The 27,275-nt window shown below is 42.7% G+C and overlaps 1 protein-coding gene across 4 annotated transcripts in view; it reads right to left on the bottom strand.

Annotated features, from left to right (window-relative positions):
- Positions 1-27,275, bottom strand: part of XPO4 (exportin 4) — an 86,378-nt gene that overhangs the window by 24,393 nt on the left and 34,710 nt on the right. For all 4 annotated transcript variants that reach the window (XM_043891713.1, XM_043891715.1, XM_043891714.1 and 1 more), the window contains 5 exons: positions 25,697-25,813; positions 24,839-24,992; positions 13,627-13,739; positions 9,239-9,396; positions 8,864-9,038 (listed from right to left, as the gene is read on the bottom strand). In XM_043891713.1, coding sequence (XP_043747648.1) covers positions 8,864-9,038; positions 9,239-9,396; positions 13,627-13,739; positions 24,839-24,992; positions 25,697-25,813 — 717 coding nt within the window. The remainder of the gene's footprint in view (positions 1-8,863; positions 9,039-9,238; positions 9,397-13,626; positions 13,740-24,838; positions 24,993-25,696; positions 25,814-27,275) is intronic.

Raw genomic sequence — 27,275 nt, 5'->3', positions numbered from 1 at the left:
TGCAATCCAACAGCAAAAAAAAAAAAAACAAACAGATGAAAGAAACAGCTTAAGAATCTGATTAAGGCTGAGAGATTAACATGGTGGAAGAGAAGGACTCGAAGCTCATCTCCCCCCCGTAAATTCATTTAGACTACATCTCTACGTGGAACGATTCTCACTGAATACCCACTGGAAGCTGGCAGAAGACCTCATACAATCAAAACTGCCAGAAAGTTTATCATGTAGCTGGTATGACAAAAGAAAAAAAAAAAAAAATCAGGGAATCAGGATGGGACCTGCGTGACAGGAAAGGTGCTCTCACCCTTCACCAGCTGGGGGAGCAGCATGGACTGCGGCGTGCAGGACAGAGCGATTGCGCACACAGGGTCCTGGCCACCACCCTGCAGTCTCCAGTCTTAGTGCAGACAGACCTGGGGTGAGCACAGGGTGGGCTGTGTGGAGACAGGCCAAAGGGGCTGGAGTGTGGTCGGAGCCACAATCAGGGGTGTGGGGTATGTGTGCGCCCCTGAGCCCAGGTCCACTGCGGGAGCCCCCCATCAGGGCAGAGCAGCCTAAGAAACTAATGAGCGGGCTCTGCGACAGGACACAAGAGGGAAACACTACATTAATGAAACATCAGAAGGAGAAGGTTAAAAAAAAAAATTCCTTTTAAAATCACATACAAAAAAATAAAATACTTAAGAATAAACCTGACCAAGGAGATGAAAGACTTATATGTTGACAACTATAAAAAGATGATAAAGACATATATCTGGAAAAGACAAATGTGTTCATAGCAGCAGTATTCACAATAGCCAAGACATGGAAGCAACCTAAATGTCCATCGACAGACGAATGGATAAAGATGTGGAACAGACGTACAATGGAATATTACTCAGCCAGTAACGTTCTCAGTTGGGCTGAGAGCTCACCTGTGGGCATTTTGTTATTGTTTATTTTTATCTGTATCGCATATGCTATAACACAGTTGTGGATGTTGGTTCTCAGGACTCGAGAAAGACACATAAAGCGGCCAGGTAAGTGCTGGATCTGCTTTGAGCAGCAGCAGCAGAGCAGCTGGCCATGGGCCTTCAACACAAATCTCTAACCCAGAGCCAACTAAGGATGGAGGAGGGGGATCAACAAGACAGTCTCCGCCCAGAGAAACATCTGCGGCCTGTCAATACACTTCACGAAGCATGTGCTTTGCAGACATCATTTGTTAAGTCTTAACACAATTTATCTTGCCAAAATAAACAGACTGGTAACATATCTTAAGAGGAACAGCATCCTCTGAGCCCATGTCTCAGGAGGAAGAAGCAATGTTCCTCACTGTCCCTCAGCATATATGTGATGCACGCTTACCGTGTTTAATCTGAAATTCTGACACAGAGAAATACAAAAAAACTGTAAAAGCCTTACTTAGAAGCTGTTTACTCTTGGAAGAGCATTCCACAGTCCATCGTACAAAGCCCTGATGTGAGACAAACCAGGATCACATCGGACACTCAGCCCCCTCCCTGAAGCAGATCTAAAATAAGCACTGCAAACTTCCCAGAGCCTTCTGTTCCACTTGGAAACCAGCACAAGTGACTCATCAGGCAAAGTGTGAGAAATCTGGCTGATGACAATTGGCAGCTAAACTTTTAGTCTAATCAGAGAACTGAAACCCGGCCCAGCACTGTCTCCTAATGCTTTGGCCCCGCTCCACCACCCCTCTGGCCAGCACCCAGCAGCCGAGCTAGAGCACGTGCCCAGGGCTGACGAAGGGACCAAGCTGGACACTGCTCACGCCCGGGGGCCCTTGGGCCCACTGCCAGCAGAGCTCTAGAGAGGCCCTGGAGCTTAGGGGGGTACTTGACCCCATTCACTTCGTCTGGGAACAGAGGGTAGAGAACGTAATTAAAACATGATATCAGCACTGACACGTCAACACCCATAATTAACTTGCGAGTGTACAGAGGGGTGAACTTGCAGCTCTCCAGCCTCAGGAAAACAGTCTGCTTTTATATCTGGTAACTATTTGAACCCATTCATGGATCAGAGCTTTGTCACAGCAAGGGGCTTCCATAACCCAATGAAGCCATGAGCCATGCCATGCAGAGCCACGCAAGATGGACGGGTCACCCTGGAGAGTTCTGACAAAACGTGGTCCACTGGAGGAGGGAATGGCACACCACTCCAGTATTCTTGCTGCAAGAACCCCATGAACAGTATGAAAAGGCAAAGAGATATGACACCAGAAGGTGAGCTCCACCTGGTCAGAAGGTGTCCAATACGCTACAGGAGAAGGGCAGAGGCCAATTACTAATAGCTCCAGAAAGAATGAAGGGGCTGTGCCAAAGTGGAAACGGCAGTCAGCTGTGGATGTTTGGTGAGGAAAGTAAAGTCCAATGCTGTAAAGAACAATATCACATAGGAACCTGGAATGTTAGGTTCATGAATCAAGGTAAACTGGACATGATCAAGCAGGAGATGGCAAGAGTAAAGATCAACATCTTAGAATCAGTGAACTAAAATGGATGGGAATGGGTGAATTTAATTCAGATGACCGCTGTATCTACTACTGTGGGCAAAAATCCCTTAGAAGAGATAGAGTAGTTCTCATAGTCAAACAGAAGAGTCTGAAATGCAGTACTTGTGTGCAATCTCAAAAAATGACAGAATGATCTCAGTTTGTTTCCAAGGCAAACCATTCAATATCACAGTAATTCAAGTTTATGCCCTAAACACTATCCTGTATGATTATACAGTGGAAGTGACAAATAGATTCAAGGGATTAGATCTGATAGAGTGCCTGAAAAACTATGGACAGAGGTTCGTGACATTGTACAGGAGGCAGTGATCAAGACCATCCCTAAGAAAAAGAAATGCAAAAAGGCAAAATGGTTGTCTTATGAATTCCTGAAAGAAGAGAAGTGAAAGGCAAAGAGGATAAACCCAACTGAATGCAGAGTTCCAGAGAATAGCAAGGAGAGATAGAGCCTTCTTAAGTGAACAAGCAAAGAAATAAAGGAAAACAATAGAATGGGAAAGACTAGACATCTCCTCAAGAAAATTGGAGATACCAAGGGAATATTTTATGCAAAGATGCGCTTAATAAAGGACAGAAATGGTATGGACCTAACAGAAGCAGAAGATATTAAGAAGACATGGCAAGAATACACAGAAGAACTACACAAAAAATATCTTAATGACCCAGATAACATCAATGGTGTGATCACTCCCCTAGAGCCAGAATGCTGGAGTATTAAGTCAAGTGGGCCTTAGGAAGCGTCACTATGAACAAAGCTAGTGGAGGTGATGGAATTCCAGCTGAGCTATTTCAAATCCTAAAAGTTGATGCTGTTAAAAGTGCTACACTCAATATGCCAGAAAATTTGCAAAACTCACCAGTGGCCACAGGACTGGAAAAGGTCAGTTTTCATTCCAATCCCAAAGAAAGGCAATGCCAAAGAACGTTCAAATTCCATACAATTGCACTTATTTCACATGACAGCAAGATTATGCTCAAAATTCTCCAAGCAAGGCTTCAGCAGGACATGAACTGAGAACTTCAACACGTACAAGTTGGATATAGAAAAGGCAGAAGAACCAGAGACAAAATTGCCAACATCCACTGGATCATAGAAAAAGAAAGGAAATTCCAAAAAACACATACTTTTGCTTCACCGACTTCACTAAAGCCTTTGATTGTGTGGATCACAACGAACTGTGAAAAATTCTTAAAGAGATGGAATACCAGACCACCTTACCTACCTCCTGAGAAATCTGTATATAGGTCAAGAAGCAAGTTAGAACTGGACATGGAACAACGGACTGATTCCAAATTGGGAAAGGAGTACGTCAAGGTTGTATACTGTCACCCTGCTCATTTAACTTATATATGCAGGGTACATTGTGCAAAATGTCCAGTTCAATGAATCACAAGCTGGAATCAAGATTGTCAGGAGAAATATCTACAACCTCAGATATGCAGATGATACCACCCTAATGGCAGAAAAGTGAAGAGAAACTAAAGAGCCTTCTGAGGAGGGTGAAAGAGGAGAGTGAAAAAGCTGGCTTAAAACTCAACATTAAAAAAACTAAGATCATGGCATCCGGTCCCATCACTTCATGGCAAACAGAAGGGGCAAAGAAGAAAACAGTGACAGACTTTATTTTCTTGGGCTCCAAAATCACTGTGGACAGTGACTGCAGCCATGAAATCAAAAGACACTTGCCCCCTGGAAGAAAAGCTATGACCAACCTAGACAGCATATTAAAAAGCAGGGACATCACTTTGCCTACAAAGGTCCGTCTAGTCAAAGTTGTGGTTTTTCCAGTACTCAAATACAGATGTGAGAGTTGGACCATAAAGAAGGCTGAGCACCAAAGAATTGATGCTTTCGAATTGTGGCATTGGAGAAGACTCTTAAGAGCCCCTTGCACTACAAGGAGATCCAACCAGTTCATCCTAAAGGAAAGCAGTCCTGAATATTCACTGGAAGGACTGATGCTGAAGCTGAAACTCCAATACTTTGGCCACCTGATGCAAAGAGCTGACTCACTGGAAAAGACCCTGATGCTGGGAAAGACTGAGGGTAGGAGAAGAAGGGGATGACAGAGGACAAGATGGCTAGATGGCATCACTGACTCAACGGACATGAGTTTAAGCATACTCTGGGAGATAGTGAAGGACAGGGAAGCCTGGCATGCTGCCATCTTTGGGGTCAAAAAGTGCCTAAAACATGACTTAGCAACTGAACAACAAGAAGAACCATTTGGACACACAGAAACAGTGGTTAATTTTGTTTATGAAAACACTGCCAAATGAAGTTTGGGGAAGAAAAGTTTCAGTATGTGAATCTGGTCTCCTTTTAACATGCATGTGAATTTCAGATTAAAATCTAGCATTACTGTACAATTTCAACTGTATGACATTTAAAGGCCACACTTTGCAGACAAGGAAAAGATCCCTGGTTGCCAGGGAGGGGTGGGCTGGGGGCAGTAAGACTCCTCTGTGTGAAACCATAATGGCGGATGCACTCATCACACACGTCCACACCCATGACCCATACAACACAGGGAACCCTGACAAAGACATGGGCTCGGGGAGCTGGTGACAGTCAGGGTAGACTGACTGTCAGGCCAGTAGTAGTCAGGTAGTCAGACAGACAGGTTCATCAACTGTCACACATGCACCCTCTGGTAGGATGTTGATGGTGGGGGAGGCCGTGTGTTGGGGGGGCTGCGGTGGAAACTCTGTATTTTCTCTCCATTTGTTATGAATCTAAAACTCTGCTAAAAAAAAAAAAAAGTGTGCATGTGTGCCTAATGTCAGATACTGTAAAAGTATACCAGATAAAACCTGGTGCCAGTGTGCTTCTAACATTTGACTGCTATGCTGCAGACAACTCCAGCAGACCTTTTTCTACAAATAGCAAAAAACCAACGTGACAACTCCAAATCATTTTCACAAAACTGGGAAGCTCTCTCTGCCTGGGAGTATTGTCTTCATATATAAACGTGAGTTACCTGACTCAGTTAAGAAAAGCATTATGATCCACAGACATAAAGACTACAGTAAGTGGCTGTGGGCCATCAGCTCTCACATGGAGCCGCACCTCTAATGAAAAGCCTGCTGAACACTTGTTTCCTGTGCACAGCCAGGGCTGCCTTCCTGCTCTCAGGAGGACTTGGGAAGGCGAGCACGCAGAACTATCGAGGTCACAGAGGGTAGAAAGGAGCCAACAGCACGGCCCGGCACCCTGACAGCGCTCATGAGCAAACACGACACAAAATCATTTGGCAGAAGTAACTTGCGCAATATAAACCATGCTTATGACAACAGGGGGAAACTCCAGGTAGTTGGAAGGGGGAAAGGCACCAGGGATATACTGTAATATCTGCATGGCTGGCACACAGCTGTTCATCTTATTATTCTTCACAATGTTTAGACACACACACACATTTAAGTTTTTACTTGACATGAACAAAATACTTCACAATAAGTTTAAATTTTATAGGCAGTGCCATAGCCCACAAGTCCAATGACAGATAATACATGTGTAATACATGTATCAGATAATATATAGTGTAAAATAGCAAGCAAGGACATACGAAAGATTAAAGATGGAAAGAACTAAAACAGTCTGTGCCGTTGTTCATCTGCTACACTCTTTCTGGTATGCATGCATGCTAAGTCACTTCAGCTGTGTCTCTGTGACTGCATTCTTTGTGACTCTACGGACTATAGTCTGCCAGGCTCCCCAGTCCATGGGATTCTCCAGGCAAGAACACTGGAGTGGGCTGCCATTTCAGCCTCCAGGGGATCTTCCCAACCCCAGTGTCTCTTACATCTCCAGCATGGGTAGCTGGGTTCTTGAGGTTCTTAACTACTAGCTTAACTACTAGCCCCTAGAAAAGAGCTTTCCAGGTGTAGCATCGTATGAAGCAAAAATCACAACACAGAGAAAAAACACAGAAATGTTACAAATAAAAAGTCATGATCTCTCCATTTTAAAAAGAATTTAGGGACTTCCCTGGTGGTCCAGTGGCTAAGACTCCATGCTCCCAATGCAGGGGGCCCAGGTTCAGTCCCTGGTTGGGGAACTAGATCCCTAAGGCTGCAACTAAAACTTCTCATGCTGCAACTAAAGATCCTGTGGGCTGCAACTAAGTCTAGGTGCAGCCAAACAAATATTAAAAAAAAAAAGAGAGAGAATTTAGAGAAGTCTCTGAATGTCAAATATAATAGAAATTAATTCATTCTCTTGTTTTTCTAGCCAGTCCTTACAGCACAGAATTAATTTGACTCAGAGCACCCATGTATATGACAGTGTTCCTGGCCTCTGAATAAATAGTCTGAATTATAACTTTTCAGAGAATTTTTAACGTTACACTCTTAGATTAACTTCTTCCTTTTGGAAACATACATGACTTTCCAAATTCTTAACGCTAAAGAACGTATTCATCAAACACAGTGCCTGGTGAAATGCAGGCGACAGATAAACGTCCACAGAACTGGGCTGACCCAGCAGCCCTCCGAAGGGCCAGTGTCGCTGGGACTCGCCCACCTGCCCTGAGGTGGCCAGGCCTCCTTACTCGAGTGTTCCCTTATGAAACCCTGGCCATTAGATCTATTTGTTTCCAACAATAGTCTTGTAAGCAGTACAACCCTTGCCAATTTGGTTGCTATGAGTCATGGAAAGCATGAGACAAACCTTTTCCCTTTGCTTTTTTCAATGGATAACCAACTGTTTCTAACACCATTTTTTAAACGTCATAAACAGGTTAAAAGAAGTCGATTTGTTAAAAGAAAGGAAGACAGCACAATAAACATCCACTCTCTGCAAGGGCAGCCAGGCTCTCTGAGTTCCAATACTTCTATGTCAAACCTTGGCAGAAACAATGTTTTCCAAGTTGTTAGTCCCCTAGGCAAAATAAATAAATGCTCAAATTAAAAATCTGCAAACCAAAAATGTTATGTATCTTCCAACAATTCCTCTGTAAAATGGTGAGAAGATTCCTCAACCCACAGACAGACACTAAAAAGCAGCTGTGTTTCCCACACTTTCCAACACACAAATGTCCTCCTGGCCTGGCTCCTTCCCCATCAAACCACGGGGCGCCCACGGTGCAAACACAGCCACATCTGGGTTCTTCACGCTCTGACACCTCCAAAAAGGGACACTAAACACTTCCATGCATGTTGCCAGATCTCCAACAAAACAGCCGTTAGGACTTAACTCGAAATTCTGTCAAGTTCACAAATATTCTTACCCTTACAATCTTTGAAAAGGATTTACATTTCATAAAAAGAAAAATTAGTTTCAACAATAACTACTTTGCAGGGAAAAAAATCAATTACTTCCCAAGATTAATGGAGTTATTCACAGTAACGATTACACACACAGCTTTGCTGTCAAAAAGTTTAGTACATGTTTTCTAAATTAAATATAAAACTTGGAAGCTAAGCATTTAAAATCTGTACCAAGAAACATCTCTGAGTACTGAACTGGTCTTCATTTTAATGTAAATTAAAATTTACTAAGGTATATTATTAAACCATAGCACCAAAAAAATTTTCAAGAGCATAGTCTAATCAAAATAAACAGGGTTACAATTATTTGAACCAAAGTATATTTATGCAGTTTTCAGGTAAGCCCAAGATTTTTAAATTCTCAAGAAACGCTTAAAATTACATATAGTCACAACCATACCATAAAGCTCACAGCACCCTTTGAACTTAATCAAATAGCTTAACATTAAAATGGGCTTTCAGCATAATATTTAATATAAACATTTCACTCCATCTCCTATATTCATGTACTAAATTATCTCAACTTAAAACCTTTAAACCAGGACTAAAGTGGCTCGGTGGTAAAGAATCCTCCTGCCAATGCAAGAGACACGGGTTTGATCTCTGATCAGGGGAAGATTCCACATGCCAAAGAGCAACCAAGTCTGTGCACCAGAACTCCTGAGCCTGTGGTCTAGAGCGCAGGATCCAAACAAAAGAAGCCATCACAATGAGAAGCTCAAGCACCACAACCAGAGAGAGGCCCCCACCTGCCACAAGTAGAGAAAAGGCCTATGCAGTCAAAAACAAATAACTAAAATTATAAGAAATAGACGAAAGTAATTAAAAATAATTACTTAGACCAATAAGGGAAGCCTGGCGTGCTGCAGTCCATGGGGTCACAAAGAGTCAGACACAACTGAGCTGAATGTGATTTTAATCACAAAAGTTTTAAAAGCCCTGTTTCCAAGCACAGATCGCCAAATAATTTGCACATATAAACAAGAATGCACGCCTTTAAAACAATGACTCGCTGTGAGCAGTGCTCAGCGGCCCTCACTGTGAGACGGACACCATGTGATAAGAGGAGCCACTTACCACTTCCTCCAGTGCAGCGCTGCGCCCGAAAGAGCAGGTGAGGTGCGTGAGGCAGTTGACGAAGGAAGAGAACAGCTCTCGGGGGATGGCAGTCAGCACGTTGCGAGGGAACACGGTGATCAGGTTGCTGATGATGCTGGAGATGCCCACAGCCTCAGAGTCTTCTATCTCAATCCTACAACCCAAGGTGTGGGCACCAGCGTTAAGTGGAGCAAGGGAAACTGGTTTCCATCCACTCACTCCAAAGGCACGTCTCTGTGTGCTCACTTCACATATAACTCTACTTCATAGGGTTAAGGGAAATCACTGGTTTCTCTTCCCCTCCACCACGAACCATGCAGGAGAGCCAGGGCCGCTCCCAGCTGGGACACCTACCCGTTGATGGTGCCCAACAGGCCCTCGATGAAGTGGGAGAGGTAGTCCACCTGAGCGCCCTCATCAGGGAAGACAGGCCCGTGCAGGGACGCCAACTGTGCAAGGCACTGCAGCGAGTCCTGGGCCATGTCAGAATCCTCTCTGATCTTTCGATGTACCTGTTGGAAAGATGAGCTAATCCATAAAAATAAATTCCTCTTATTTAAGGGTCACGCCAAATGAAGGGAAAGAAAAATTCACTGCAGCTGATTATTTCTAGAAAACTGATTCCCAAGTTAAATTTGAAAATTGTGCCTCAGTGCACTGCTTGTTACAGGCCATGATTTTAAACGTATCAGTTAATCTTCAGTGGAGGGCTACCTACATTGTGAAAACTGAACTGTCTCCAGCCTATTGTGACAAAGAGAGAAACAGATCTGGCCAGTCAGGCACACTGCTCCTTCTAAAAACAGCAAGGACGACAGTCGTCTGTATTATGCTAACTATGCCTCACCCAGGCTCCTGCTAAAGTTAGCGAAGTTCAGGCAGGAGTGTACAGATGGCACTCCGGTGGACACAGACAGTCACACTCAGAAAACCAGCGCATCCCTCCAACCCTAGGAGCGCGCTCATTCAGACAACACATAAACAGTCTTCCATTAACTCTGAGACTGCCTACAAGTTGTCCCAATTTCATTTTATGCTACATCATTGCAATTAATAAATTTAAAAAAATTTTAATTTTAGATTATATTTAAGTTCACTTTGAACCTCATCTAGATTTTACTTCAGTTCTGCAATACTTATCTGAAACACCTGGCATACAGCATTCTGATGAAGGTCATTAATGTTCTCAGACTTAATAACCAAAACCACCCAGGAAAACGTGTTCAGAGAACTCACAGGAAACTTCTCATCTCAACCCACCACACTTACTATGGCCATCTTCTACTTTCCACAAGCATTTCACTTTTCCAGCCCCCTTTCCCCTACACAAACCTCTCTGCTTTCTGAATGTCACAATGTATACATTTATTCTCCATGGGTTTCATGTTATTTCACTCTGACTCTACAAATCACTTACAAGTTATGTGAAGGTAGAATGTTTCCCAAGTATGCACTGGTGCAGGGTTGGGACACCGAGCACTTACACAACCCCAGTTCTCAGATGGATTCCACTAGCCTTCAATTCCCGAGCTTCTTAAGGTTCTAAGAAACTTAAAATATTAGAAACTTACCACAAGTCACAAAATTAATTTATCTACTGACATGTTACCCTCTCTGGTTTAGAAAAGGGGTTGGCAACCCACAGCCCATGGGCCAGACCTGGCTTCCTGCCTGCTTCTGTGTGGCCTGTGAGGTAAGAATGGTGTTTACCTTTGCATGTGGCTGGGAAAAACAAAACTGAAGAATGATACAGTATTTCAGGACATATGAAAATTACACAGAACTCATGACTTAACAGCTTTCAGGTCATTTTTGCTGTGTGCTTGTCTTCGGAGGGTAGAGTAGAAGCTGCCTTGGAGAACTCACGACCTGCGAAGCCCAGCAGCTCACCTGGCCAGGCCCTCCCTGGTCCAGAGCAACACAGTGTTTTTAGAAGTATATCCGGTGTTTTATATAAAGTTGATTAAAAGTACGATGCACAAGGGCATATATAAACTCTACTTCAAGAACTTCTGAACACAACTATTCTCAAGCACCTTATCTGAAGGCTGTAACTACATTTCTATCACTGTGTTTTTTAACCTTATCAACATTTAAATGTGACAGACAGCACAGTCTGGGGCCCCAGAGGGCTGCTTCATCAGCCAAGTGGTCGCTCGACCCTGGTCTAGAGCTGAGGAAGCAAAAGAAATAACCAATGTGGACCATGTCATGAAATAAATAAAATAAAATAAAATAAACCATCCTCAGAGCCTGACTTCACTGTTCGGGCTTATCTTTCCTGAAACATGAACCACATGTTCAGATAAAGCGCATGATAAATCAACGACTGATTCTTATGGAAGATGTAGATTCCTGCCCTCCTTCCGTCACACAGGAGCTCTACCATATCTGAACTACGCTACACAACTTAAGACCCGAATCCAACACCTGAATAGGGGAAAACAGAGGGATAAAGAAAGGCTAAGTCCAGCCAAAGACCCAGAGAGGTGAGTGGAGAAGCAAGACAGGAAATACAGAGTAAAGAAAGGCTCATGAGTAAGACGCTGGGCTCTGTGGAGACACAGGCAATCAAAGATGTCTGTGGGCCTCCAGTCAAGTGCCTGGTGAGGCATGGGACCAGAAGGCTCTGGGACTGAACACAGACAAGGAGTGGGGCGAGATGGGCGATGAGCAGAAGACAAGTACCAGGAGATCGCACACGGCTGCAAAGCTGAGAGCTGAGACGGGACCACCAGTATCCACACAGCAAGCAGTGTGAAGAAGAGACCATGTGGAAGATCAGAAAGGAAAAACTAAGGAGAGGGGCTTCTCCAACACCTAAGGGAAAGGAGAAAACGGGATCAGTCGTCAACCTGCAAGGGCCGGAAGGCCATGTAGCCCCCTGAACCCAGAAGGGCCACATCCAGGTCTTGAGGCTGTGACACAATACATGCAAGTGCAGCAATCCAAACCTAGAGAAAAGGAACAACCTGTGGAAAAAGGCTGGAAAGAGGCAATAAATTCACAGAATTGAAACTTAAAAAGTAACCTTAAAAAAAAAAAAGAAACAAGATTAGTCACTGACATCTTTCTAACAAATGACAAAATTACAATTGTTCATAAAGTGCATACTGTGAAAGTAACAGACCACAGACACAAAACTGTTAAAATAACAAAGCAAAAGGGTTAATTCTCAAGGCTGAGTGATTGCCCATGGTGGCTCCCAGCTGACAGGGGCAGCTGCCGCCGTGTCTAGACAGCTGTTCAGGCCAGGAGCCACTTCCAGCACTGCCGGAAAGTTTTCTACCTTTTCAAAAACTGTTTTCAGTCAAATGAATAATACAGAGAATTGAACTTGGATCCACATCAAAACAATTTCTGCCCGAGGAGGCAGGCAAAAGAGTGTTAAAGTGTAGTTACAATCACCTTTGATACTGATACTGTTTTTACCCATTACTTCTCGGATTTAGAGGATAAAATGCAAGGTAATACTCAGTTTGAACATTTCCACAGAAAAATATTTTTATGTACACCGAGGGACGAATAACCTTGTTCTCACTTTTTTTTAAATATACACTATATGCCTACAATATTTTAAATGCTGTATAAATAGGCAAGCAGTTGTAAGGCTGGTGACTAGCATTTTTAAAACAAATGAAAAGGTAAACTATAATTAATGGTTGGGATTTAGCAAAATAGCTTATCATTTTTTTAACTGGTCTTTATTTGCACTTTTGTCCCAGTTGCTATAACTAATGTGGATGTTTGCACTGTATCTGCAGACCAGCATCCAACATATACACACACACACACACACACACTCTCTCTCTCATACACTCTATCTCACACACACACACATGTATTTTCCCCAGCTTCTGCCTATTACACCGGGGACTCTCTCGGGCAAAAATGGGAACACGTTCCTAACTTCATTATTTAGCAAACAATAAGCAGGACTCCTTAAAGCAGGGATACAGCCCAAGTGAACTACTACTCAAGAACACTGACTTAACCCATGGCTGGCAACAAAGTGCACTGCTCCAGGGAGCTCTTCTCATGTGGCCCACGGTCCCCAGGACTTCCTTGATTCTGCCAGGTCATAAGGTCAACACTCCTCTCAGCGCAGTGAGGGCAGTGCCTGCCTTCTCCACTCCCACTGCCCAACCCCCGCCTCCAACACACACACGTTCTACGTGTCGGTAATGTGATGGCAAAGCTGCAACCAACTGGACAAGGAGCAGAGGTGAGGGCTGGGCTAGGATGCCAGACATCAGCGCCATCTGCAAAAACATCAACTACGCCACTCTTCTCACTAAAGGTTTAATTTGTTTTTAAAAATGTAGCTATTTGCTCACTGAAATGTTATTTACGTTACAATGTAGTGGTCTGATATTGCTATTTTTAGGTGAATTAATAACTTATATTTTAAAGTTCTCAGTTTGAATTTTTAATATGGGAAATATAAATACTATTAGCTATAACCAACATAAACAAAAGCTCTTTGGGGTTCTCGATAATTTTTAAGAGTGTAAAGAGGTCCCAAGAGCAAACACCTTGAGCCCTATGACATTAAACCCATCCTAATTATATAACATTTTTATAAACCAGCAAAAACATATGATCTTTGTTTAAGCAGTATACTGATTAGAAGAGAATGCTTCGAAGGAGAAAAGCCATCTGTCTTGTTTCACTTAAGAGAAATACAGAAGCCGGCATTTCCATGGAACCCTTCTGGCAGGGGTGAGTGGGGAAGGACTTACGGTAAAGAACAGCTCCATGACCTTGCTGTTCAGAAGGGCCTCCCGCCAGGACTCCGTCGGCTTCAGGAGCACGTTCTGTGAGGACTCAAACATGGCTATATAATGTCTGCCCAGTGATCTGGGGTCAAGGTCAACCACAATAACATTCCGACTTTGTCTAAAATGTAAGCCTAAATATAACAGAGCCATCCAGAAAGAATGTAATGGAAACAGTTTAAGCCTCTTCACATATGCTACACAATTCCTGCCTGAAGCTAAGGAATAAAAGGCATTAAGTGCTGGAAAAAAAAGAATGCTACAGGAATGCAGATAGCAGTTCTATTATAATTATATGTCACGCTGCAGGGATAGGCGATCTGAGTGGTGGCAACAGAAGGAAACCAATGCAAAACAGATGCCAAAACACAGGCAAAGAAAAAAGAAAAATCAACTTCTGCATTTTTATCCCATCACTTCCCTCCAGGATTTTACAGCAGCTAAAACCACTTATACAAAGTGCAAGTCTCATACAGTCTGCTTGGAAAAACAGCATTTTCCCCAAAGAAATACATTTTCTGGGAAACAAAAAAAGAGCACAGTAAGAGCAAATACACGTGGTGCTGAAGGAGAACAAGTCCCAGACATCAGAGCATATGACCTCACACAAAGAAGTTATCTGTTTACACAAACTCTATCTCAGGCTAAAAACCAACGTTTACAGTGTTCAGGCGTTCACTGTTGGCTGCTTCACATAGAACCCTGTCCGCGCCACAGAGTCACCACGACACACCTGCAGGTGTCTGTGAGCAGAACTCACTTGGTGACACGGACAAAGTCACTGAGGGTGTAAGAAAGGAGAAGGCTATGTGAGCACAGAGACAGCGCTGCACCCCGTCTGCACGAGCTAAGTGCCCACAGACGTATGTCAATTAGGCCACATGCTCATCGCCCAGTGAGAAACTTCAACAGGTTATCCAAAACTACAGGTTGCAAAAATCAGATATAAGTTCAAATGCTGTATTTCCATTAAAGCCCAAATCATTAACAGAGAACATTACAGGCAATGCTCTGGAAATGTTTTAGAAGATTTTTGCTTAATAAGTATCTAATCTCACTCTGTATCTTAAGAGCAAGGAGGGGCACTGAGTTCCTTCAGAAAAGAAGCCATTGCTTGCTTCTGAAAAGTCACCCCAGAAATGGTCTGCCTTCACGTGACTGCTGAAAAGTGAAACTCAAACCAGGTTCCGTCCAGCTCACTTTCCCCTTCCTCTGTCTGCCCCCTCGTGGAGTCGGGAGCAATGGGGACTCTGTGCATGGTGGGGAAGGCACCACCTCCTCCACGACCTCGTCCTCTCACAGAGCTCCCATTTGGGGTACGGCTCCACCAGAAGGGAACACAATGACTGAGCACTAGGTCTCCCCACGAGCTGTCTACAAACGGGGCTTGATCGCCCTTTAGAGAAACACACTGACATGTCTGTGGTGGACTTATCTGATGTCTAGGACGTGCCTCACAATAATCTGGGGCTGGAAGAGCACACATGAAATAAAGCTTACAGCTGTTGAAGCTGCGTGTTCTATTTCTGTGCATCTTTGGAATTTTCCACAATAAAAGGTTGGGGCATAAAACAAGGAGGCTCGAACACATGAAATAAAGCACCTGCATAAGGCAATAAAGTTTTTGTACTTTACTAAAAATACTTCACTTACTCTTTTCCAAGTTAATTTCCTTAATTTGCAATGTCCCATTTTTGCCAACTAAAGGCAATTTGGGGGTATTTAAATTGTTCAATAATGAAAAATATTTATTAAATACTTACACTGAGGACTATGTTGAGCAAAGATGCACAAAAAAATTACAACAATTTCATTTTATTTTTTTAAGGAGTCACAACCTGACATTAAAATGGTAATAAACTGTTATCTGTTGGATATCCAAATCTAATACACAAAATATATGTGCATAATCACTACACACTTTCAATTAGGAAAATAACAGAACTTAATATGCTATATGCTAAGGTGTCAAGATTCTACTTCACATCAGGGGAGCTGTGCAACAGACTCACTGAGCCTGATAGAATGGTCAGGTCACTTGCCCTGGGTTTTATTCACACAGCCGCCCAGGCAGAACAAACGCATGCAGCTCTCGGGTGAGGAGTAGTGGAGGCCCCTGGAAGGCCCAGCACAGAGTGGGAGCACTGGGGGCAGAAGCAAAGAGGGCGCTTGTGGACTCTGATAGCCCTGGACACATGGAAAAGCTCATTTCAGCCTGCCAGTTACAAAACAGCAAGGGCTTCATCCAGGTCCTTTGGTAAGTGAGAGGTGATAACGTGAAAAATAAGTATTACAAAAGCAAACAAGACCTAGACCAAGACAGTTGTTCAAGTCTCCTTCCTATCTTTCAATTACAAAGAGCGTATGCTCCATAAATAGTTGTAGATATCAGTTACTCATATTAAGAGGAAATAGGTAAAAGTTTGAGAGAGGGCTTTTTTCCAGATATGAAATGGAATTACATGCAATGGCTCACCTAAACATCAGGTGCAAAATAATCCTCAAATCTTTTACTTCCAGTGTTAGCTTCTCTTGATCTTAGCTGGTTTTAAACACACTGATTCCTGAACCCAGACTCTATGGGAAAATGTCCTTAAAAAGCTGACAACCAGGCTGGTTTTAGAATCGTCATTCCTTACATGTTCTCCACAGCACAAGAAGACCTCAGACTTTAAAATCAGGCACCATCAGAAAATACTTTTCCCCAACAAGTATTTTAAAGTTCCAGGTAAGTTTTGTTTTCTAACTCCAAACCTGGAAAGGCTCTTTATCTCTGCCATGATTCTTGCCTTCTGCTGAGGAAGCTCACTGGTAACATGCCTGGCCAAGAGGCAGGCTGACTGCTCCCCGAGGAGTTGCTCTAGATCCCGCAGACTAACCTACCTTCTCTCTGCTGCTCAGCTGAGCACCACCACCTAACACCAGGTGTTCACAGAAGAGTGAACATGTGCTCCAGTTTGTACAACAGGACACAATCCTGTGACTCAGTTATAAACAACATCTCTACTAAAATAACGTAATTATCCTCAGACACGTTTTAACACGAACTTAAAACAAAAACAACAAAATGAAACAAATTTTTAAAAATGCTATTCTAACAAGAAACACATTCTTAGCACACTGTCCTGTGAAACGGCTGCAGTTGCTGCCTGTGAAAGGAGAGAACAGGGACCCCTGTGCTGCCTAAAATACTGCTATTAAGAATGTGTACTCACACCACAGTTCAACTAAAAAGTCAGTTAGAACCGTATCACAGCGTGAACACACCAGTCACCCGTAGATCTGGACCGTAACTGCAGACTCAAAATAACATAGAGAATTAAGGTAATTCAACTTTTGATTTGGCATTACCAGTTACTTATGTCTGTATCTATGTATAAGTGACCCCGAAATATACTTCTCCCAGATAATTCTTAATGTAGAATACTTTAAAAACAAAAGGAGAAGACCATCATTAAGGTTCAGAAATCTAGCACTTTTCCTCTTAAGAAAGTAATTTTAAATGATTTAAAATTTAAATGAAGCAGTATTTCCCCTTCTTTTCCAGTTTTGTGCCTTTATTCTTCCTCTTCTGTGACCATCATACCCCTTCTTTCCATGATTCCAAAATCTTTACCTTTTTCAAGTTCTTGTTTAATAATTTGTGATTCTCTTCAAACCTAGTCTATGATATACAAATGGTAATCACACTTTTCTTTTCCTGATAGACAAAAGTAAGTTTTCCCAAAAAACTATTACACAAAGCAAGAGTCTCTAACAGTTTTAGCAAAACAACAGGTTCCTTAAATAGGAAAAAGTTGCAAAAGTCTCAGTTTACAGCGCTACTTTAACAGCTGTGTCATAATATCAATATTATATTGCTTTATCTTTTTATTTAAATACATTATCAATAAAGAGAAGTGTGATAATGAACTGATCATTTACTAAATGATTGTTTATTATATACCAGTCAGATTTTAGGAGACATACAAGTCAATCTGGTGATTAAAAACATTAAATAGCAATCGTTTACCAAAATTCAAATCAGATTTTAAACCAAGAATTTTCTGGGGCTATGGCTTTACATATTTTTTTAAAATAAATACTAAACTCAAGTAATTAATATTTTGTATCAGAACTATTCATTTGTGATCAAATAAAATTCAACCCACATGACAGACACAGGGAGTTGCTTTCAGCTTTTAATAATCCCACATTAAAAAAAAAAAATCTGTCATCATGTCAATGTCACTTCACCTTCCCGTGTTTTCACCAACTTTGCAAACAGGAGCTACAGCACAAGGAATCCCGTGTCCCTGGACACACTATAAGCCCCTCTCCGAGCAAGGCTGCAATGCTTAAGTGGAAACCCAGTGTCTTCCAAGCTCTGCGCTCTCAGTCCCCTGGAAATTGGTCACAGCTGGAGGCTAACTGCGCACACGGTGTAGAATTAACTCTCCGACTCCTGGCCTTCCTCCCGCGGAGAGTTTACAGAGCTCTAAAGCTCTCCTTGGGTGAAGCTCACCCGTCCAAGCAACCAGAGGCACCAGCACCTGGCCGGCCCCGGGACCGCCGGCCAGAGCCTCACACACCGAAGAGCCAGGGGCACAGAAGTGTCAGCAGATAAACCAGCCACGTCTTCTGTCTCAACCACACAGCGTGACCCTAACTAAGTACAGGCTCTTAACACAAAGGGAAGGTCACCCTGGAAACACACATGCAAATGAGGTCCTGTTCATCTGCGGACCCCTTGACCCCTTCTGCACAGAATCACCACGCAGTGGGGACCAACAGCAAAGCAACAACTCCACAGCTCACACCACAGCAACAAGTTACCCTCCGACAAAGGTGGAAAGGCTAGACTCTTAGCAGCCTGGCCGTGCAAGCACCTCACAGCACAGGGAGCTCTCGCAGCAACCTCATGCACATCTTACAGAAGGAATACCTTAACTCCCCCATCTGGCCACACTCTTTGCCCCACCTCATTAGTAAAATGAAAAATTTCAGAAGCAAGGGGAAGCCCAGTTTTTCTCCTGACATATTTAATCTTCATTGGTACTACTTTTTCTAACAATAAAAACTGCTATTTCTGGCACAGCACAGAACCATGGAGCCCAGTCTCACACAGCACTTAGTCCAAGGGACCAAAGTCCTTTGAAATAAAGGAGAACTGACCTCACCTGAAAGTCTTCCAAAGCCTTGCCTCCAAATAGCAACGTCGGCTTTACTGGAAATCCTAGAGTAGGGGAAGTTTCTGTACCCCGTTACTATCTTATGATCCAGTTAGCTTCCCCAAGAGCTTGAGCCGAAAAATTTTACCAAAACCAAATCGGATCCACAAAAATAGAATACCAATAAAAGGCAGTGTAACCAAACTAAAAAAAGAATGACTACTTATGCCAACATACCACACATACCTGCCAAGCATTCTTATTACAAAACGACATTGTCATCTCTGATGAGCGTTGCCAACACCCGAGCGTTTATGGACACTAGGTGAGCTGACGGCTAAACAGTGTCAACAGCAGAGAGAGACACCCGAGGCCTGAGCGAAGGCTGTTGAGCTGCCCGCTCAGTAAGCAGGACGCACGCACGTGTCAGGCATCTGTCACCGCACACTGGACGCTGCACAGAGCTGACCACCCAGCAGCAGGACACAGCCGCGCTTCCCTGCGCTCCCAGAAAAGCAGCAGACAGGCACTGCTCAACACACTGACGAAAGGAACGTGACACCTGAGAATGGGCCAGTGGGAGAAAAGCACGCACAGTGTGCACGTCAAAAGCCACAGCAAAGTAAACGTGGCACGGCCTGGGTGCAGGACGGAGGGACGGTCAGGAGGCAGAGAACTCCACGTGCAGAGGCCCAGGGCAGAAGGAGGCAGGGCCCACGGGGGCAGCGCATACTTTTCAATGGGGGTGGAGGTAAGACAGAGGACCCAGGACAAGGATGCTCCCTTTAGACAATAATAATCCAAAAAAACGAAAGCAGGTGGATTTCACCTCAGATCTTTAAAGACAGTGAGCCCAGAGTGGCTGTCTGTGACATCTGCCAAACTGCAGGAGCTACAGGCCTTGCACCGCCAGGCCTGGAGTGAGGACACCTCCATAAACCACTTCTGTGCATATGAAACCTACATGTAAATCCTTAAAAAAAACAAAAAAACAGTTTGCAGAAGACATGTACACAAAAAATCCAAAAACAATCCACTAAAACTATTTTTTGAGCTAATAAGCAGGTTCAGCAACGTTATATGGTACAAGATCAATATACAAAACCTTGTATTTCTATATACCAGCAATAAACATCAGCTATTTGTAACTGAATTAAAAAAATTAAATACTCAGAATAAATTTAACAAAAAAAGTATAAACTTATACTCTGAGAACTATTAAAAGAGAGTTGAAAGAAAAAAAGAGACCTAAAAAGTAGAAAGACATCCCATGTTCATGGATTTGAAAACTTAATATTTTGCCACTTGTTAACATGGCAACTCTCCTCAAACTGATCTACAGATTTAACATAATTCCTATCAAAATCCAAGCAGGTTTTTTTGAAGAAACTGATAAACTGACCCTAAACTCCAAATGGTTACAAAAAAAGACACAGAGAAGACAAAATAATCTTGAAATACACTATTACATTTACAGTTAGGTGATTTTACACATGGAGACCAAAGAATTCAACTGAGAAAAAAATACCTTTATAATAAACTATGCAGGAACAACAGAATATTACATGTAAAATCCCATTATACCTTATATTAATACCTCCACAAAACAAAATGGATAATAGACCTCATGCATGATAGACCTACACACAAGGGCCAAAACTATAAAACTCTTAGAACAAAATAAAGGATTGAATCTTTGTGATCTTTAGAACAAAGAACCGACACAACTCAACTTATTATAAATCTACAAAAATCAAGACAATATGGTTTTGGAGAAAGAACAAATAGATCAATGGCACAGAACAGAGAAACCAGAAATAGACCTACAGACACATAGTCAAATGATCTTTGAAGAAGACTAATACAATGAGGCAAAAAAAGTCTTCTACAAAGGCTTAATTACTGGATATTCATATACCAAAAAAACAGAATCAAGACACAGACCATATACTTTTCACAAAAGTCAACTCAAACTGGATCACAGACCTAAAGGTAAAAAGGGAAAACTGCGAGGGACTTCCTGGCAGTCCAGAGGTTAAGACTCCATGTTTTCCACGCAGAGGACACAGGTTCAACCCTGGTCGGGGAACTACAATCTCACGTGCCGTGCGGCGCAGCTGAGAGAGAAAAAAGAGAATCTTACAAAACTCCTAAAAGACAATATAGGAGAAAATCTAGATGATCTTGTGTTTGGCTGAATAACAAGGCATGATCCACGTTAAGAAAGAACTGATATGCTGGACTTTACTAAAATTAAACATCCCTGATCTGTTCAACTCAATATACTGAGTTAAATGTGATCATTAGATCTTTTACAAGGTATAAAACTAACCATTCAACTCCTGCTCAGTTTCCTAAACAGTAGATCTCCAAGAAATGGCCAAAATTAGAAATTATGTCAGAACTGGGTTCCTTGCAACTAATTTTCTTAATCAGCACTGACAATATATTAACAACTAAGATGTTCAAGCTGAATTTAGAAAAGGCAGAGGAACCAGAGATCAAACTGCCAACATCCACTGGATCATTGAAAAAACAAGAGAGTTCCAGAAAAACATCTACTACTGCTTTACTGACTATGCTAAAGCCTTTGACTGTGTCAATCACAACAAACTGTGGAAAATTCTTCAAGAGATGGGAAAACCAGACCACCTGACCTGCCTCCTGAGAAATCTGTATGCAGGTCAAGAAACAACAGTTAGAACTGGACATGGAACAACGGACTGGTTCCAAATCAGGAAAAGAGTACACTCAGGCTGTATATTGTCACCCTGTTTATTTAACTTATATGCAGAAATGCATATTAACTTATATGCAGAAATGCATGAGAAATGCTGGGCTGGATGAAGCACAAGCTGGAATCAAGATTGCCAGGAGAAATATCAATAACCTCAGATATGCAGATGACACCACATTTATGGCAGAAAGCTAAGGAGAACTAAAGAGCCTCTTGATGAAAGTGAAAGAGGAGAGTGAAAAAGTTGGCTTAAAACTCAACATGCAGAAAATTAAGATCATGGCATCCAGTCCTATCACTTCATGGCAAATAGAAGCAGAAACAATGGAAACAGTGACAGATTTTATTTTGGGGGAACTCCAAAATCACTGCAGATGGTGACTGCAGCCATGAAATTAAAAGATGCTTGCTCCTTGGAAGAAAAGCTGTTAACAAACCTAGACAGCATATTGAAAAGCAGAGACAGTACTCTGTCAACAAAGGTCCATCTAGTCAAAGTTATGGTTTTTGCAGTAGTCATGTATGGATGTGAGAGTTGGACTATAAAGAAAGCTGAGCGCCAAATAATTGATGCTTTTGAACTGTGGTGTTGAAGAAGACTCTTCAGAGTCCCTTGGACTGCAAAGAGATCCAACCAGTCCATCCTAAAGGAAATCAGTCCTGAATATTCATTGGAAAGACTGATGCTGAAGCTGAAGCTCTAGTACTCTGGTCACCTGATGCGAAGAACTGACTCATTCGAAAAGACCCTGATGCTGGGCAAGATTGAAGGCGGGAGGAGAAGGGGACAACAGAGGATGAGATGGTTGGATGGCATCACCTACTCAATGGACATGAGTTTTAGTAAGCTCTGAGAGTTGGTGTAAGCTCAGGGAAGCCTGGTGTGCTGCAGTCCATAATGTTGCAAAGAGCTGGACACGACTGAGCGACTGAACTGAACTGAGTTTCATTCCACTGCCATAGTCTTTGTCCTACATTTGGGCTAATCCACTCAAAGGAAGAAATGCTTGACTGGAGTTCCTGAGCCAGCGGACGGCTGTACAGGAACACACAGGCAGAGAGGCACCCCTTGTGCGTCGTGACAAAGGATCCCGTCCCGCAAGACTGAGGCTCCCTTTTCTTGACACAAGGAGAGCTTGCCTTCAGCAACACGGCAGTCCTGCTTATCATTTTCAGATGACAGGTCTTCCAAAGCCCTCACTACACTTTATAAAACCATTTTGTATGTGTGTATCTTTTAAAAAATTATGTTTCCAAACTCCCAGAGCACTATTTCCCCATACAAAACAGTTATTCTTCAGTCCACTGAATTTTCCCGTAAAACAGAGACTTTAAAGTTGGCTACAATATACACAGCGTAACTTTCCTTGATTTTCCCACATATCATTAATGTTTTGATAGTTCCTTATGGCCTGTTACTTTTTCAATCTGTCCCAAAGTTTTTTAGTATCTTTCGTCCTCTCCACCAGATCTTCCTGGTGGCTCAGACAGTAAAGTGTCTGCCTATAATTCGGGTAGACCTGGGTTCAATCCCTGGGTTGGGAAGATCCCCTAGAGAAGGAAATGGCAACCCACTCCAGTATTCTTGCCTGGAAAATCTCATGGACAGAGGAGCCAGGCAGTCGCAGGCTCCTCTGGAGTCCATGGAGTCGCAAAGAGTCAGACATGACTGAGTGACTTCACTTTCTTTCTTTTCCCCTCAACCCCCAACAAAAACTGGAGCAAAACTTAAGATTGCAAAACACAAACGGGAAATGTTTTTCAAAGCAAACCTAAGGTAATACATGCCCCCTAACAATCAAAAGGAAAATACTGAAAATATAAAGCTGATTATTAGGAGAAAGAGGACTCGAGACTAGGATGGTAAGGATTAACCTCCCTGTGAGCTCTGCCCCGCTCACTGTGACCCCCTCTGGGCAAGAGGTCTGGGGACTCATTCCCCTTCCCAGCATCTGACAGCTCGCATTCTGTCACATAAATGGAGTAGCCCCCCCACCAAACTCCCAGTTTACAGCCCAGGGGACGAATGAGTTCCCATCTGTGCAGAGTCCAGTGCATCCTCATGTCTGAAATGGTTGGTCCTCTACGTCCGTCTACTCTTTTCTCCTAAACAGACCCCCATCCTCCAAGAAGGGACTAACACACGGAGAACAGGTTAAATGAAACACCGTGTAACTTCCTGTACTGTAAGGAACAGACCAGATCAAGGAAAAGAGAGCACAGCACAGACAGACAGCTGATCAAGCAGACGCCTACGAGCTCAGCAAACATGTGCTAGCTCCCAAGAGTGCTGTAAATGCATCCTCTTGTTCACTCATAGCCCATGTCCCCATTCTACAGGTAGATACAGTGAGACTCAAAGGAGTAAGTAACAGGCCTGAGATCGGCTGAAACTCGGGCCTGGATCTGTGACTCAACTAGGATGCATATTACTGCTTTGTCTATCAAGTGAGCAAATGTGCTAGAAAAGCAAATCAAACTCTAAGGAACAGCAGCAACTTATTTAGAACAGTTCTAATAGCAGTTCTAACACACAAGTATCTCTACTTAAGTAAATAATTAAAAAGCAGATACTTTGTGTCTATAATATAGTCCATTTAAACTCTGTACTACTAATAATGTGCTGTGCTTAGTCCTGTCTGACTCCTTTCAATCCCATGGACTGTAGCCTGCCAGGTTCCTCTGTCCATGGAATTCTCCAGGCAAGAATACTGGAGTGGGTTGTCATGCCCTCCTCCAGGGGATCTTCCCAACCCAGGAATTGAACCAGGGTCTCCTGCATTGCAGGTGGATTCTTTACCAGCTGAGCTACTGAAATTTTCATGTTTTTATATTGGGAACACTTTTTGAGGAGTAAACATATTATTACCTTATTATCTACACTTTAACAACACTGTAATCAACAAAGATCAAGTGGAGAACTCCCAACTAGCCTTAAGGAAAGTCAGCCACAATCTGAATGGAATCACAGGTTACAGGAGAAAATGACTGGGTTTCTTCATAAAATCCCTCCCCACCAAGGTGTGCAACTACCCCGTGGTTAGCAACAGCCTGGTGATGTACCACACTTCCATGTATTCAACCCTCTTCTACAAAGTTATAAATGAAACTTTAAATGTCTTAAGCATTCCACTGCACTGTGGTAACATAAAGTAAAATTCTATTTCTAAAAGGTTCTTCTTCTCTTTCAAAAACATGTTCTCTTGACCTACAGAGACACAGTGCCCTCAGCTACAAAAGTCATGCATGACCACGGCCACATGTCAGCCTGCAGAGGCTGGAAGGATATGGTTTGGAGGCAGGAAGTTCCAGCTGAGGACGTGGTTGGCCAGGGCGAGGTAGCGCTGGAACACGGACGACATCTGGGCGCTAAGGTGCTCCCGCTGGCTGAACTCCTGCAGCACCTGCACCGTCAGCAGGAAGATCTGGCGGAGGTCTTCCTCCTGCAGTCAATTAACCACACGTGCGCTGGTCAAACGCTTATACAAAATACATTCCCTTTTAGAACCATAAAAGCAAACAAACAGAAACCTTAAAATTTCCAATGGAAAGCATGACTTCTTTAAAGACACCTTCCATTTTTAGGCCTGCCTGGAAGTTACATTGCAGAATGCTCTCAAGTGATGCCATCTGAAGACACCACCGTCACTTACAGGCCACTCTCCAGAGAAGCAGGTCTGAGGTGAGAGCCAGTGGCTTCAGCGTGAGCCCTCCGACTGAAACCAGTGTCTTCACATAACTCACTTTGGAGTCAAACAATACACACAAAACAAAGAGCCCACGCCATCTGCAATAACACTGAAATACACAGCCCTTTCTGGCACACTGCCAGGCCTATTTTTAAGACCAGCAGAATCCCACCAACTGAATTAGTTCTATCTAAACACAATACGAACAAAATTAATAAGCTGAGGATCTTAATAGTAGCATTTCTGTTTTAAGACTAAAATTAAACAAATAACCTTAAATCATCAACTACATTCACTGAAGCTATCACTTTACTGTATCCTATGAAATCACAACACAAATTTTCAGGTACAGGCTATCATTCAACTAGATAAAAGAAACATTCTCACTCCACTAGAAACAAATTGAGTAAAAAGTGAATGATCTAATGATTAAAACATAAAAACAAAAATAACAGTACCTGGAAAACTCTTTTGCAGTTGCCATGGAACTCCATACTCAGTCCAATGTTGCTCGTTTTACTTGAACTTGAGAATTCACTCAACAGTGCAGTGAGAATTGAACAGGCCAAAGTTTGCTGTAAGTATTCGATAACAAATGATCGTGAGTCACTGTTTTCCCATGCTTGGTTTCAATACAATATCTGTTCAACATAATGAAATGCTTTTATCTCTGGAGCACCCATCATATCTTCTGCCACGAGAAAATCACACACAACAGGGTAAAGATGAGCTCGCCGCTCCCTGTGGCCTTGGAATTGTGGATACATCAGCTCACCCCAGTTATGGGAGACACTGAGCCTGGCACTCAGGACGCCCTCCTACTGCTCCTCAACCACAGTATAAATGGTATTTTAAGATGATTGATATTTAATGTATTATTTCTTTTGATTCACACAATCCATATCCCCATTTGACATTTGAAAGAAGTGAGAGTCAAAGAGCGAGTCATCAAGGCCAACTGAGTTTTGAACCCAGGTTTGTCTGACTCTAAGTTCTGATGACTGTAACCTGTATTTCCAAACAGAAGAAAAGTGAAACAGATTTTAGAGTCTCCAAAATATTAACCAGGTAGTACTGCTGAGTTTTTGCAACTGAAAACAAAGATTTTCCTTCTCGGTAGCTGTATCAATAGGCCCAACTATCAGCTCACTGCTTTTACTCACAGTGTCAAGGTACCATGACAGGGACGATACCACTTACTCTGGCAAGTTTCCAGAGGTTACACAGAAATATGCACACTACCCACAGAAATATGCACACTACCTCTGAACAACCCAAAGATTAAAGTCAGGACGATACTATTTATGCTGCTTATACAACAGCTGAGCACAGTCCTACCCACCCACCAACTGCAGCATCTCTGCTCAGAAATGCTTCTGATGTCCGTACCTTGACCTTACAGATACTTGTCTCGGCAATCTTATCAAATACACATAAAATTAAATTCCTACAGATTACCACACATTGATACTTGTTGAAGATGAAAGATGGCTATACAGGTGACCACTATACTACCCACAGTGTACTTGTACACTTTTGTAGTATTGGTATGTTTTTGCACGTGTCTAAAATTTTCCTCAAAGAAAACGCAAAAAGGAAATAAATTCCTATTGGCCTCTAAATCTTAACTGGTAAGTATGATGTATAATTAACAATTATGATAGCACCCTGACCCAGAGATTCAAGCAGCTTGTCAGACTTTTCCATACCAGAAAGCCCTAACAACATGGATTACGTGTGAATACCCTCAGGAATCCCGGGGTGCACACACCCGACTGCCTTTGACAGTAAGTCCTCTGACTATAAAGCTTAAAGACACACACATTCACTTTGTAACTGTACTTCAAAATACACTTATGTTATAACATTAAAATATCCCCTTTTACCCAATCTTCAAGAAGAGTGTGTAAGTTGGACTGCCTTTGCAGGGACCCAGGCACGGGGGAGAAATGAGCGTTCAAAGCTTCTCTCAAAGCGACAGCTGACCACACTCCCTTCATCTCACAGTTGAAAGGGGCACAGACATGCACCAAGTGC

Source organism: Cervus elaphus, chromosome 30, assembly GCF_910594005.1.
Source record: "Cervus elaphus chromosome 30, mCerEla1.1, whole genome shotgun sequence".
Classification (NCBI taxonomy): domain Eukaryota; kingdom Metazoa; phylum Chordata; class Mammalia; order Artiodactyla; family Cervidae; genus Cervus; species Cervus elaphus.
Note: the sequence above shows the minus strand (reverse complement) of the source record. Positions and strands in the feature narration are given on the sequence as shown.